This window comes from Physeter macrocephalus, chromosome 17 (genome assembly GCF_002837175.3).
Source record: "Physeter macrocephalus isolate SW-GA chromosome 17, ASM283717v5, whole genome shotgun sequence".
NCBI lineage: Eukaryota > Metazoa > Chordata > Mammalia > Artiodactyla > Physeteridae > Physeter > Physeter macrocephalus.
In genome coordinates, this window is record NC_041230.1 from 15,067,860 (window position 1) to 15,080,732 (window position 12,873).

General features: G+C 48.6%; 2 protein-coding genes and 1 long non-coding RNA gene across 3 annotated transcripts in view; 2 read left to right on the forward strand and 1 right to left on the reverse strand.

The window, feature by feature from the left end:
* The first annotated feature begins 75 nt into the window (after nt 1-75).
* Nucleotides 76-6,243, forward strand: LOC114484057 (uncharacterized). Its single transcript, XR_003676563.2, has 3 exons — nt 76-162; nt 2,613-3,560; nt 3,826-6,243. It is a non-coding gene; the product is annotated as an uncharacterized lncRNA (long non-coding RNA).
* Nucleotides 6,244-7,828: 1,585 nt separating this feature from the next.
* On the reverse strand, nt 7,829-9,706 carry RGS9BP (regulator of G protein signaling 9 binding protein). Its single transcript, XM_007101645.4, has one exon. The coding sequence runs from the start codon at nt 9,612-9,614 to the stop codon at nt 8,901-8,903; it is 714 nt and encodes a 237-aa protein (XP_007101707.2). The 5' UTR covers nt 9,615-9,706; the 3' UTR covers nt 7,829-8,900.
* Nucleotides 9,707-10,839: 1,133 nt separating this feature from the next.
* Nucleotides 10,840-12,873, forward strand: part of ANKRD27 (ankyrin repeat domain 27) — a 55,873-nt gene continuing 53,839 nt past the window's right edge. Inside the window, exon 1 of the mRNA XM_007101643.4 lies at nt 10,840-11,118. Coding sequence (XP_007101705.2) covers nt 11,086-11,118 — 33 coding nt within the window. The 5' untranslated portion in view covers nt 10,840-11,085. The remainder of the gene's footprint in view (nt 11,119-12,873) is intronic.

Here is a 12,873-nt window from a genome sequence, read left to right on the forward strand (position 1 = left end):
CCAGCGCGGAGAAGCTCCGCCTCGAGTGCCCTTGTTCCCAGCCAGGTCACTCTCGCGGGGCAAGGGCTGTCACAGCCGCTTGCTAGGAGGGCCTCAACACCCTCACTCAGGACACTTGGACCAAGAGCAGGAATGCTTATGATCGCACAATGACCTGTCGAGGTAAAAGTGCGATGCAAACCTAGGCCTGGTGACACCTACCCGATCAAAACCTGAGAACTAGGACTTTCTCGATTAAACAAAGAGGGTTTGTTTCCTTTGGCGAGGGGTGGGGTGGGGGTGGATGGGGGGTGGCGTCCAAGGGCTAGCTGTCCGAGCTCTGCAGGCTCACATGCACCCCAGCAATGAGAAATTGGTGCATGAACCAGATACCAAATTACAAATTTCACACTGCACAGTCTGAGTGTGAAAGGTCCTCCTTGAATCCCCAGACAAGCTCCTATCTTGTGATCTGGACACCTTTTATTGTAAGGGCACCTGGGACCACCTTAAGCATCTTAGGTTACTGGATCATTTCCACTTTCATGGGAGAATTTTAATCCAAGCCTAGAGATGGAAATTTCGCTCTGCTCCACCTTTAGAAAGAGCCTGTTAAAGCAGTCTTCTCTTTTATAGCTCCTTATTAGTTACCAACGGTTTTTCCACAATTGCTATTATAGTTGATCACGCATTTGTTATGTGTCCGGATGAGCATATAGACTATTGTTGAGCCTCATTTTCAAACTATCATTTTAATGTGGGATATTCCCTGGGGGAGAATCCAGAGAGGGCAACAGCAGTATTTAGGTTGATTTTTGTTGGCATCATTTTCTAAAGATGCAGATCCCTGTGTACTGACCGCATCCCAGAAACAGGAAACAAGACCACATGTTTAGAAAAACACACAGAGGCCAAGGGAGCACACGTGTACTGGCAGGTTGGGGGAGGGGGGTGGAGTCTGCCAAATTTCATCCATCTTGAGTCTCTACATAATACACAGTTAGGTACCCCTCCCTTATCTGCTTTCCCACTGCATGGCTCTCTGCTCTGAGACAGTCATTTCGCAATCTATTGTGGAGTCTAGGATGGCACCCTGGAGCCTGTGTTTTTAACAATCCCCCAACTTCTCCAGGTGATTTCAGTGTGTTAAGCCATGGGAAGCCATAAAAGGTGGTGACATTAAGTTCATATCTTCAAAGGTCACCCTGACAACAGCATGATGACTCAATTGGATGGGGCTTTTCTGGAGGCCCGTGGAAAGTGCTGGGGAAGAAATGGTGAGGGTCTAAACTAGGAGAGTGGCTGTGAAGAGGGGGTGAGGTGGGAAGAAAGGAATGATTCATTAGAGTATTTAGGAGGTAGACTTGAGGTAATGTGGTAATTGGTTGAATATGCAGAGCAAGGGAAAAGAAGGAATTAAAGTTTTAGCTTGGGAGGTTGACAACTCGGTGGCTTCAAACAATGAACATTTATTATCTCACAGTTTCTGTGGATCAGGATTTCAAGAGCATCTTAGCTGGGTTGTTCTGTCTCAGTATTTCCCATGAGATTGTGGTGAGCATGTCAGCTGGGGCTTGATTAGGGGCTGAGGGATCCATTTCTACAATGGCTCACTCATATGGCTGTTGGCCAGAGGCCTCAGTTCCTCAGCACATTGGCCTCTCCATAGTGCTGCTTGGATGTCTTTGAGACATGTTAGTTAATGATCCAAGAGAGAGGAAGGAAGAAGTCACGATGCATTTCCTGACTTAGCCTCAGGAGTCACATTCCATCACTTCCACAGTATCCTGTTGTTACACTGGTCAGCTCTATTCTGTGTGAGAGGGGACTACATGAAAACACCAGGTGGTGGGGCTCATTGGTGTTCATCTTGGAGGCTGGCTACCACAGTGGATAAAAAACCATCAAAGCATTAGGAGAAAACACGTAAATTTCTCTATAGTCTTTGACTCAAAATCTAGAAGCATAAGGGAAAAGATTGATCAATTTGACACACTGTGCATATTTATAACTTTATTATGACAAAAGACACCATAAGAAAGTCCAAGATATAATAAACTGAGAAAATATCTCTAATGCCTATCACAAAGGACTGAGAAGAAAAAACCTCCAGTTGTGTAGAAAATGGGCAAGAGATATCGAAAGACAGTTGATTGTGATTTATTAAAGGTCACACGTGCAGCAAGTGTTGTTTGGAATCTGTCTCCAGACCTATTGGCGTGTCCTCCAAGTGTCCTGCCCCACTCTGTTCTGCCAGGGGCACAGTGCCAGCTACTCCAGGCCTGACAGTAAGTGCACACAACCATCCCCTACTAGGGCTAGCAGTTACCATGTGCCACTTGATCACACGAGTTGAGTCACTTTGTTTATGACAACAGTTGCTTACTTCAGAGAAGGACACTTGACCCTTGGTTCTTATGTTCCACTGGTCTGGTCTTCCCCAGCTATCTATACAATAAGAAATGTTCTTATTTGATTTATCAGAACATGCATGATCCTGAAAGAAAAAAAAACAACTTTCCAAACATGTCATATTGTTTCTTACCCATAGCTCCAAGTGGACTTTTATTTCAATCTCTACTTCATTGAGCCCAAATTCATTTCTGTTATCCATTATTTATCACGTTTTTCAGTGGAAAAAGAAAGGAAGAGAATGCGGGGGCTAGCCATGGAGAGATGACTTCAGCTTGGAGAATCCACAGTAGCAGGAGAGTTTGTTCAACCTGCCTAGAAACGAAGGCATGTCACTGCAGTTAAATGGAATTCACCTATGAATGACCAGCAACATCAGTGCACCAAGAATCATCACATAAAAATGACTTCTCAAAATGTTTTTTGAAAAGGGGTTAAAAAAGGTTCACACTATGTTTTCTCAAAAATGCATAGATTCCACTTAGGTGACATTCTGGAAAAGGCAACACTGTAGGGACAGAAATCAGATCAGTGGTTGCCAGATCCTGGGGTGAGAGGAAAGGATTGCCTACAAAGGACATGGGGGAACTTTTGGGGGGTGATGAAAACATGCTATATCTTGATTGCAGCAGTGGATACATGGTTGTACATATTTGTCAAAACTCAAAACTGCACACCTAAGAAGGGTGAATGTTACTGTATTTAAATTATACCTCAATAAGTTTGACTTTAAAAATGTACAGTTTCCAACTTCTAGATCAACCTGAATTTCCCTCTGTAACCTTGACCTTTTTATTACATACCTTCTTTCATTGACAAGTTTATCTAGTTTTAATTTTCAAAATGATTTCCAGCAGATTTTACCTAAGTTATAGAAAGTTAATGTTTTCATATATATTGCTTCTTTTGCCCAACCGTCCCATTTTAGGGAGCCAACATTTATTGAGCCCTGTGCCTGAAAAAAGTCTTATCTCAATATCCCTATGAAGTATATCCTATTATTACTCCCATTGTAAGGATAAGGAAATTGAGGTCAGGGCGATTAATGAAAATCTTCAATAAGAATGGATCTGAACTCAGGGGTACCCTATTCCATAGTCAGTGCTCCTAACCTCGATGCTATTCTGTCCTGATGCTGCATTTCAAAACGTGCTTCTGATTCCCTGCAGGTAAGATTCCAAAAGTTTTGCCTGTTTGTGGCGCCTGGCGGGGTGGGGGAGGGGATGTGTGTTCTGAAATTGTTTCTCATTATAAATGAGACCCTAACTGTTAAAACTTATATTTTAATAACTAAGATTTTTCTAGATGATAAGAGCATTCAAACTTTTATTGTAAAAACAATATAACAATATTAAATAAAAATATATTGAAAAAATACCATTCATAATTCCACCACCTTAACATACATTTTCGTTTCTGTATATTTCCTCTTAGATCTTCTCTATGTGCCTAACACATACCTACAGACAACGGACATTCAAATTTGCTTTCTGACAACAGCATGTTAGAAGGACTCTTGAAAATCATTCTGCCAACAGGAGATCTCATTTGACTTATTTACGTTTGTCATATAAGCCTTAAGGTTATAACATTCTAAACTGAAACACCAAAGAAGCAGGATGCCCAAGATCTCACGGTACTGCAATGAAAACACCCACAATCCTCTGTGTAATGAGATGAAAATAAGTAAATGAAAGAGAGGAATGCTTTTCCAGAAATCGATCTTGTGCTCATGGACAGAGGGCTGCAGCATGTGGTCAGTTCCTGCACCTTTGGTCAGTTCCTAAGAGCCAAAGAAACAGTATTTGAACATGACTTTGATCTACGTTGACCACAGCCAAAGATCGATTATGTGGAGACCTACTATTCTTCCTGGATTCCATCCTGCATTAAAAGATGAGTATAATTGTATTGTAGAAAAGCACCTGGAGATTTATAATCCTGAGTCTTTCTGAACATCTCTTTATGCAGTGAAATCTGTGAAGGGGAAATATGTTGATCAGGATATTCACTTCAATTTAAATGTGCATGAAGAAGATTAAGAATATCTTAAAAAATCATAAGAGTTGATAGCGGAATCATTTGAGGGTGCCTTTTTTCAACTAAGTTTTAAATGCTGCACGTTATCTTTAATTTTTAATTATTAATAGCCATTTAGTTAGACGTGTCATTCAAACAGTAGACACGGAGCATTTAATTCCAACTAGGATCTGTTGCCACATACAAAACAGCCCAGGCTGTGCTAGTTTCCAACATCAGGCAGCCAATGCAATTATACTTCTGAGGGCACCAGGTCGGTTACAGAATAGGATTCTCTTAGACTCCATGACAAATGATGGGATTTCACATCTGTAATTTACCAGAATCAGTTTAGATTGCTGGGTAAAACAAACTGTTTAATAAACACTAGGCTTTCTTGGACTCAGAGTCTGAATTTAAATTCCTGATCTAATTTAAACACTATAAATAAGTAGCATTTATACAAATTTGCTTTTAAGTCCAGACACTAATTCTGATGTGGACTAAAATCACAGTAAGCTTAGTTCATTCTGATTTTTTAAATTCATATGGAATTTTACCAACAGACTAATTTTAGACAAACTAAGACTCCGTTTCCATACACACCAAAACCAACAATGACAACACCCTCCCCACCAAACCCCAAACAAAACAACCCTTTTTTGTTTAACTGCATTCTGTTAAATGTTTTAAGCCCTGGAAGGGAACTTTGAGTTAATCAGTTGGGCCCCGCCCCCATTTCACAGATGAGGGAAGTGAGGCACAGGGAGGTCAGTGACTTGTCTGAGGTGCTCAGAGAGAAAGGCAGAGCCCTGCCCATCACAGTTGGTCTCACGTTGCAGGAGGAGGCATTCCCCAAAGGAAGGCAGAGGCCAGTCCTACAGCACTTTTCTTTCTTAGCCTGCCTTACAGGATCACACTTTGGGGCTTGTACCTTTCACAAACATTCATTACAGAACAGAGAACTGCATTCTGAGAAGTAACTGTGTAGCTAAAAATTATCAGTGTGCACATTGAAAACGAAAATGCAGCGTGATCAGGGTCCTCATGCAAACTAGAACTCTCTTCAACCCAAACTGCTTTTTAGTCATTGGACAGCACACATCTCTTATGTAGCTTACTGTAAACCTTAGGTAAATCGTGAAGTTTATGCTCTAATTTGACTTACCAAAAATATTTTCCCTTGTGGCATTTAAAAGCATACATTCTTAGAGAACAGAAAAAAGAATTTGCCAGGCATATTTTTCTTCTACAAACATCGTGTTTTCTGTTTTTTTCTAATAGGAATAGTTGAAAGTTCCCGTGATAAGTGCCTTGGCACTCCAAGTTCTTGTCTTCTCAGTATCAGATAAAGCTGTGCTACTTTCCTAAAAGAGAAGCCAGGCATGTTCTCTCTTACAGGTATTAATTTTACAAGAGATTTATAATAGCACTTAACTTTTGAGGTAAAGATCTATCCTTTAACTTGTACCTTTAATTTAGGAAAGTAGACTCTAACACTGACCATTATCATATATACCCTATATTAAATATTTGTAATTTTTTTAATCACTTGTATCATGGTATAAGATCATAACAAATATTTTTAGAAAATTAATGACTTTGATATCCAACATCTAAATTGAATCAGGCTTCTACCAGAAAGCAACCTCTTGAATTATACATAGAAATGAGAGCAGGGAGATATTGCTGCTATTGAGCAGCCTATTGCTCAAGCAGAAAGTGATTTTGCTTACACGATATAGCAAAAGTCCTGTTAGGCAATGTTATAACTCCAAATAATGCCAAATATTACAAATGCTTAACATTTTCAAAGAGTTGTTTAGGTTAACATGTCCACGGGATAAATATGTTTATTGTAATTCAGCTTTTTTGGTGTGTGTGCAATACTTTTATCACTAATTTCAGTGAGCAGAGGATTCTCAGAATCAGGTGCACATCTGATTGCACATATAAGTAAACACTCAAGGATCTGCAAAGTGGGTGGAAAGAGTGAAAACAAAAAAATTTGCTTGTCCCAATTGATCTCTATGGATTACACAACTTCCACATTTGATCTTAGCCAAAAGGCAGAGAAGCAATGGATTACACAACTTCTGATGGGTTGTTTCTTTAATAGATTCTGACGAACCATGACCCAAAACTCGTTGATAAGGACAAAGAATCACAGTTTTAGAGACAGTAGAATATATTTAGGGATATTTTCCAACACTGGGTCACAATATGCCCCAGCCTCTTTCTTTTTTTTTTTTTAAAGATTTAATTTTATTTATTTTTGGCTGCATTGGGTCTTTGTTGTGGTGCGCGGGCTTCTCACTGTGGTGGCTACTCTTGTTGCGGAGCACGGGCTCTAGGTGCGAGGGCTTCAGTAGTTGCAGCACTCGGGCTCAGTAGTTGTGGTTCGCAGGCTCTAGAGCACAGGCTCACTAGTTGTGGCACACAGGCTTAGTTGCTCCACAGCACATGGGATCTTCCTGCACCCGGGATCGAACCTGTGTCCCCTGCAATGGCAGGTGGATTCTTATCCACTGAGCCACCAGGGAAGTCCCCCCAGCCTCCCCTTGCCTGAAAGAAATGAGACTTTGGGGAAGGTGACAGAGATTCTGTGTTGTGTTGCATGTGGGATGAGGAAGAGGGGAATTAGAAAACTTTCTATGTCATTTCTGAAGGTACCCTGGGAAGGCAGGTGTAAAAAGAATTTGACATGGCCCAATTCAGTCACCCAGACTGGATGAAGCAGGAGTTCCTTTTATTAGTTATTGTTATAGAACTCTTAATCGACTTAAGACTTCGTGGGTCTTTTCAAACCATTATCACAGAAACACACAAACAGATCCTCTGCTTTCACTATCTACAGTACTGGAACCTGTGTGCTCAGGAGGAGTGGGAGTGGGTGATCAAGGCTGGGAGGGTGGCCCGTCGGACTGGGTGCCCAGACAGCACTACTGCTGCTATTTGCTTCTGACCCTTGACCCTCCAAACTGCCCTTGTGAAAAATTGCCAACTCCCTCCTCCTAGTCCCCTTTCTCACTTCCGGGGTGAAAAAGAGAAAAAGAAAAAAAAAAATCCGTGTAACTTTTCAGCCAAACCAATCTCTGGGTTTTATTCCAAACTACCTTCAGAGTTAAACACATCTGTTTTCTCAGCCTTACTTCCCCAACAAGGCTCTCTCTGATCCACAGGTGGGAGCTGGTGGCAGTGCTCAGGCAAATTCCAGCCTGGGACCTAAGGTGTTTTCCACATTTCCTTATTTACTGCCACAAAGAGGCTAGGGCCACCTAACTTCTGTCATCTACATCTGTGGTTCCAGTAGTTTATGCTATGATCTCCTGCCTTAAGAAGATAGATTTTAAAAATAGTTGGAGATGTATGTTTAGCAATCTAAGCATATAAATAAAGACACTGTGTATGACTCATTGGCACCCGTATGAATTCGTGGCCAAATGTCCTTTATAAAAAAAAAAAACAGCTTTGACAGTACACAATGTGGCTACAGGATTTTTCTAACAAATGAATTTTTTTTTTAAAACTCCTTAAATTTGAAGTTAAAGCTGTTACGTTCTAACCCAGTCTCAGGGCTAATTGGCTCAAGACCTCTGTGCCCAGTGATGCCCCACTTGACCCTCTCAGGGGGCAGTGTCCAGGTCAGGGAGCTGTGCAGCTCCCTCCAAAGCCAGCTCTCCTACTGGCCAGCAAGCAAATTCCAAGGGATAAATAGGATTAAGGGCTCCAAAGAGGATTCCCCAGCCCCCTCCCCCAAAGGAGGATAAACTCTAGTCTAGTTCTGGAACAAAAATAAGCCCCAGCCAAGGAGAAAGTGCCTGTTTAGATGGCCGGTGGCCCTTCCCAAAGCTTGCACCCCTTCCAGATTGACTGGGCAGAGCCCTTTTCAATAGGCAAGGGTGTGCAGAAGCGTGTAATCGTGTGCTAAAAGAAAGCACGTTGCATGAACTTCTATTTGCACACGCTCCTAAGCTTAGGCCCCAAAGGATTAAGGTAATAAAAACTTATTGCAATTTGTTTTCTTGTCTAGGAGACAAAACCAACACACACACACAGGCCAAAACACACTTCATTTCACCTCACCCTCTTTCCAAACTGCCCCACTCGGAGAATGGGAATCACCGGCAGGGGTGGGGACACCAAGCTCAGACTCAGTACAAACACGCCCCGGCAGCACAGGCGGTAACCTATTAACTCGGAGGAATCGCCGCTCACTACGAACGGTTTTCTATTAATAGGGGATAAAGCTCCTGCATACATTAGCGGTAATGACCCGGTGGCCCGGGCAAAATTAACTTCTCCCGGGCCATCAAGAGGAAGCCATGTTCTGCCCAGGCAGATGTGTGCTTGAAACGCGCGTATAAACATACACGTACACACGCAGGGTTTTAGAACCGCTCCCATCCCTAGTCCTGGCGGTTGCAGATGTTCTCCGAGGGGTGTCTCCGGGTAGCGAGTAGTGGCGGCGGAGGTCGTTCGCGTATGGGTCAACTCAGCTTCGCCACACACACTGCCAAGGCCACAGCCGCCAGCAGCACGGCGCTGAAGATGGTGGCGGCCAGGGCCTTGCTCAGGTCGCAGGGCCCCATGCGCTGTTCTACGGACACACCGCGCAACGAAGAGACGCCGGCGCTGGGCCTGGCCAGGAGCTCGGCGCCTGCCGCTTGCCGGGCCTGCACCGTCCAGCGGAGCACGTTGACCTTCATTTCCATATCCTGGATCATCTCGCCCACCTGAAGGATCTCTCGCTCTAGCTGGTGAAGGTCTTCCACGTCGAAGCCGCGCTCCGCCTCGTGCCGCAGGCTGCGGGCGCTCAGGGCGCGCGCCGCTACGCTCGCGGCGCTGCCTTCCACCCCGGTACGCACGAGCGGCCGCCGCGGCGCATGCAGCGGGAACTCGGTGCTCAAAGTCAGCGCACGCCGCATGTCTGCTTCCAGCAGGTCCAGGCAGCCGGAGAAGGCCACCCAGAGGCGCTCGAACTCGGCGCGTTCCTCAGAGCCCAGGCCCCGGTCACGCAGCGGAGCTGTCAGTCGGGCGCGGATGGCCACCGCCAGTTCTTGCGCCTTCTGGCGCGTCTTCTGCAGCTCCTCTCGCAGGTTCTGCGAGTCCGCGGAGCCGCCGATGGTCAGCACGAGGTGGTGGTAGCATGCAGTCGCCTTATTGAGCGCGTCCAGTAGTGCCTTGCACTCCTCCTTCGCCATGGCGCTGCTCTCCGGCGCAGCCCGGCCGCCTGCGCCCCTCTCAGCCTCACGCCCTCAGCGCAGCAGGACACAGCCAGCCCCGACGGCGTCCCCTGGCCGGGCGGCCCGAGCACTCCTCATAGCCTGAGAGGAGCTAGGCGCTGCCGCTGCTGTTGAGAGCCGCTCAGGATCCACGACGTGCGCTTCCGCGGACTCGGCGCGGAGGGAGAGCCCCGTTAATTGTTTCGCGTCCCCTCGTCCATCCTCCCCAGGTGCGCTCCTAGTCACACGCCGAATCTCTGCGCAGCCCTCGCCTCCACGGTAGCCACCTGCGAAGCCCGGGTTGCAGTCGCCATCCTCCTCCGGTGCAGTCGCCAGGGCTAGCCGGCCGCGGAGCCGTGCCCTCCGCCTTAGCTGCTGCCAAGGGCGGCCGGCTCGGGTTTCTTAGGATCCGCCCACCCCCTCCCGTCCTCGCTGGGCTCTTCAATCCCCAGGACCAGGGATAGGCGGGGCCCCACGCGGGAGGTCACGTGTAGGTTCCCCATCTCCCCCTCCGCACCCCATTACGGTCTGGAATATTAGCGCTCGTCAGATCCTATCCTCCTCTACTTTACGGAAGGGGAAACTGAGGCTCGATAAAAAAAAAGGGGGCTAAGATCACGCCAAGTCAATGCAAGTGAAGGGGCTAGAACCCAGGTACCCTGACTCTTAGACCCTGCCAGCGACGGGAGTGGTATGCCTCGTAGGACTGGGCACCTCCGTCTCCCAAAACGAGCAGTAAAGGGCGATCTGCGGGGCGGGACGGCTCCCGAAATCTCCCCTTCCTAGTCCAGCCCGCTTTCCAGCAACAGAGCTTGGACCCCACCTCTTGGATCAGATCTGCTCTCGGCCCCGCCCCCTCCCGTTCCGGGCACGCGCAGTCGGTGGCTCTGGGGTGGTCCAGCCTGAGTAGGAAGCGCTGTGTGCCGCCTGAGCCCCACCCCCGGCTGGGCGGACTCAATGATTGCTCGGCGCACGCGTCACTCTGAATAAAGACGACCTCTCATTGGGCTGACCAGAGATCTTGAGGCGCGGCTCCGCCCAACGGGGGGTGGGCGGTGGAGCAGATCTGCCGCGTTGGGGTGGTGGGCCTGAGGTCTGAACCGAGGGGCCGGGAGGGGTCGGCGCCGCTCTGGGAAGAGAGGGGAGTGAAACTATGTAGCTTTTTAAGTAAGTGTCCTCCCTCCGGTCTCCTCCCGCGCCCTCCTTCCCTCGGGACTGCTGCGCTTCGGGGCCCAGAGGCCGGGCGTGGCCCCGGAGCTGGAAGGGGGAGGGGCTCTTTCCTTTCCTCAGCCGGCGTCCCAAGCTGGGCTGGCGGTCTCCGGGCGGCCCCCAGGGCCCCGGCCCATCGCCGGGTGGACTGCCCCGCCCGCGCTCTCCGGCTCCTGTCCTCAGCCGGGCTCGCTCTGCCCCTCTGGTGTGTTTGCGGGGCTAGGGGTAGGGTTGGCGAAGAATGTGTCCTCTGACTCCCGCGGCTCCAGGACAGGTCAGCAGGTCCGGGATCCCGGGAGCTCAGACTTGGGGGCAGTGGGCAGGGCTGTCGCTTACGGGCTGGGTGGCCTCCGCGGTTTAAGGGAGGCCTGGCGGGGCGGGTGGAGGGGAGGGTGGGGGTGGGGGTCCGGAGCCTCGGGTCGAGCTGTCGTGGTCCCCGCCGTAATAAAAGCGCGGGGGAGAGAGGACGGAATCCCTGCTAGCCTGCCTCTCATGGGGCGGGGTCTCGTGTTCCTGCTGGGTAAAGATTTCTCCAGGAAAACTATGAAGCACCAAGAGGTGTTCCGGACTCTGGGTCTGTTCAGTTCTTTTCGTTGAAAATGGACCGCCCATAGGCTCGAGAGCAAGGCCGTGCCGCTCTGGCCGCCCCTGGAGGTGCTGGGGACGTGGGCACTAGCGACCTGTGCAGGGCCACGGGAGCAAGTGCCGCGTCTTCATTGAGGATTTAGGACATTCAGGGAATGAGGGGCAGGGGAGACTGTAGGGACTACTAGTTTGCCATGCGAGCTGAATTTTCCAAGTTTGTGGGTTTTAGGGAGAGAGGCTCCTATTTTGATTAAGTAATGTACCCTCCCACCAGCCCTAGAGAAGAGCGGCAGATATTAGCAGGATATTTACATTTCCAGGCCGCCTTGCCGGGCCTGGTGTTGAGGCAGCCCCCCGGGGTCCAGAGCGCTAGGTTCAGGGCTCGTTCTCACTCAGCAGTCTGTCCTTTAATTGGTTGTTTCACTGGTGGTTTGTGGCCAGGGTTGGGTGGTACTCTGGCCCTTGGCCATTTTCTGAGGTGGAGGGTCTCAGCCACCTATGGGCCAAATGGGGCCTTGACAGAGGAAGAGTAGTTTTTAGGACAAAATGGGTAGAAGGAGGGAGAGTGCATCTCTTTGGGGAGCTCTGGGGACAGCAGAGGGAGATGAAGCTGCAGAGGTGGGCAGGAGGCCAGGAGTGAGAGGCCCTCCATGCCATGCAGAGAAGTTGAGAGTTCATCTGGTAGGGAGTGGAGGGGAAGTCTTTGAAGAATCCTGCACAGACTTCAGTGTTGGAAAGATCACTTTGTGTCTTTCAGGTGGGCAGGTCTGTGGTGAATCAAGAGGCAGGGCCTGTAGGCCTCGTAGGGAGATGTGCAGGATGGGAGGAGACACAGGTACTTCTCACGAGCCCTAGAGGCAGGAAAGCAGTTGGGCCGCTGAAGCTGGGTGGACACCTTGGGTGAGTTCTCCTCACCTTGGCTTGTCACCCGAAATAATCCCACCTGGCAGCACTGCTGGGAGAGCAGCAGTAAGTGTCTGCATAGGGCCTTGGGTCAAGGTCTTGATTGTGCCTCCTTGTGGCTCTTAGACTTCGTTGCCCTCATGAGGGCAGCTGCTGGGACTTTGTTCTTCACATGTCTGCCTCTGTTTCTGTCAGGGCTGTCCCTCTGTTTATGAAGTGCCAGGATTAGGTGGGTGTCCAGTAACTTCCTTCTTTCCTAGGGGAGCAGGGGAATGTGACCATGCGATGATAGATACCAGATCTAGAAAGGATTCAGACCCGAACAGTTGGGCATAATTTGTCCTGAGGTTGCTTCCACATCCGAGAGACACAGAGCAGTGGTCCTTGGAGCTCCTGCCCTCCTGCCCAAAATACTGGCAGGGACGTGGGTGCTGGTGGCTCCCCTGCAATTCTAGGAGCAGCGTGATGGAGTGGCATTCTGAGGGGCAGTTAGGCTCCTCCAAACTCCTCCCCCCCCCCCCCCCCCCCCCCCCGCGGTCCC

Coding starts and splice junctions, on each gene's coding strand:
- RGS9BP (XM_007101645.4), bottom strand. CDS start 9,614: ATGGCGAAGGAGGAGTGCAAGGCACTACTGGACGCGCTCAATAAGGCG.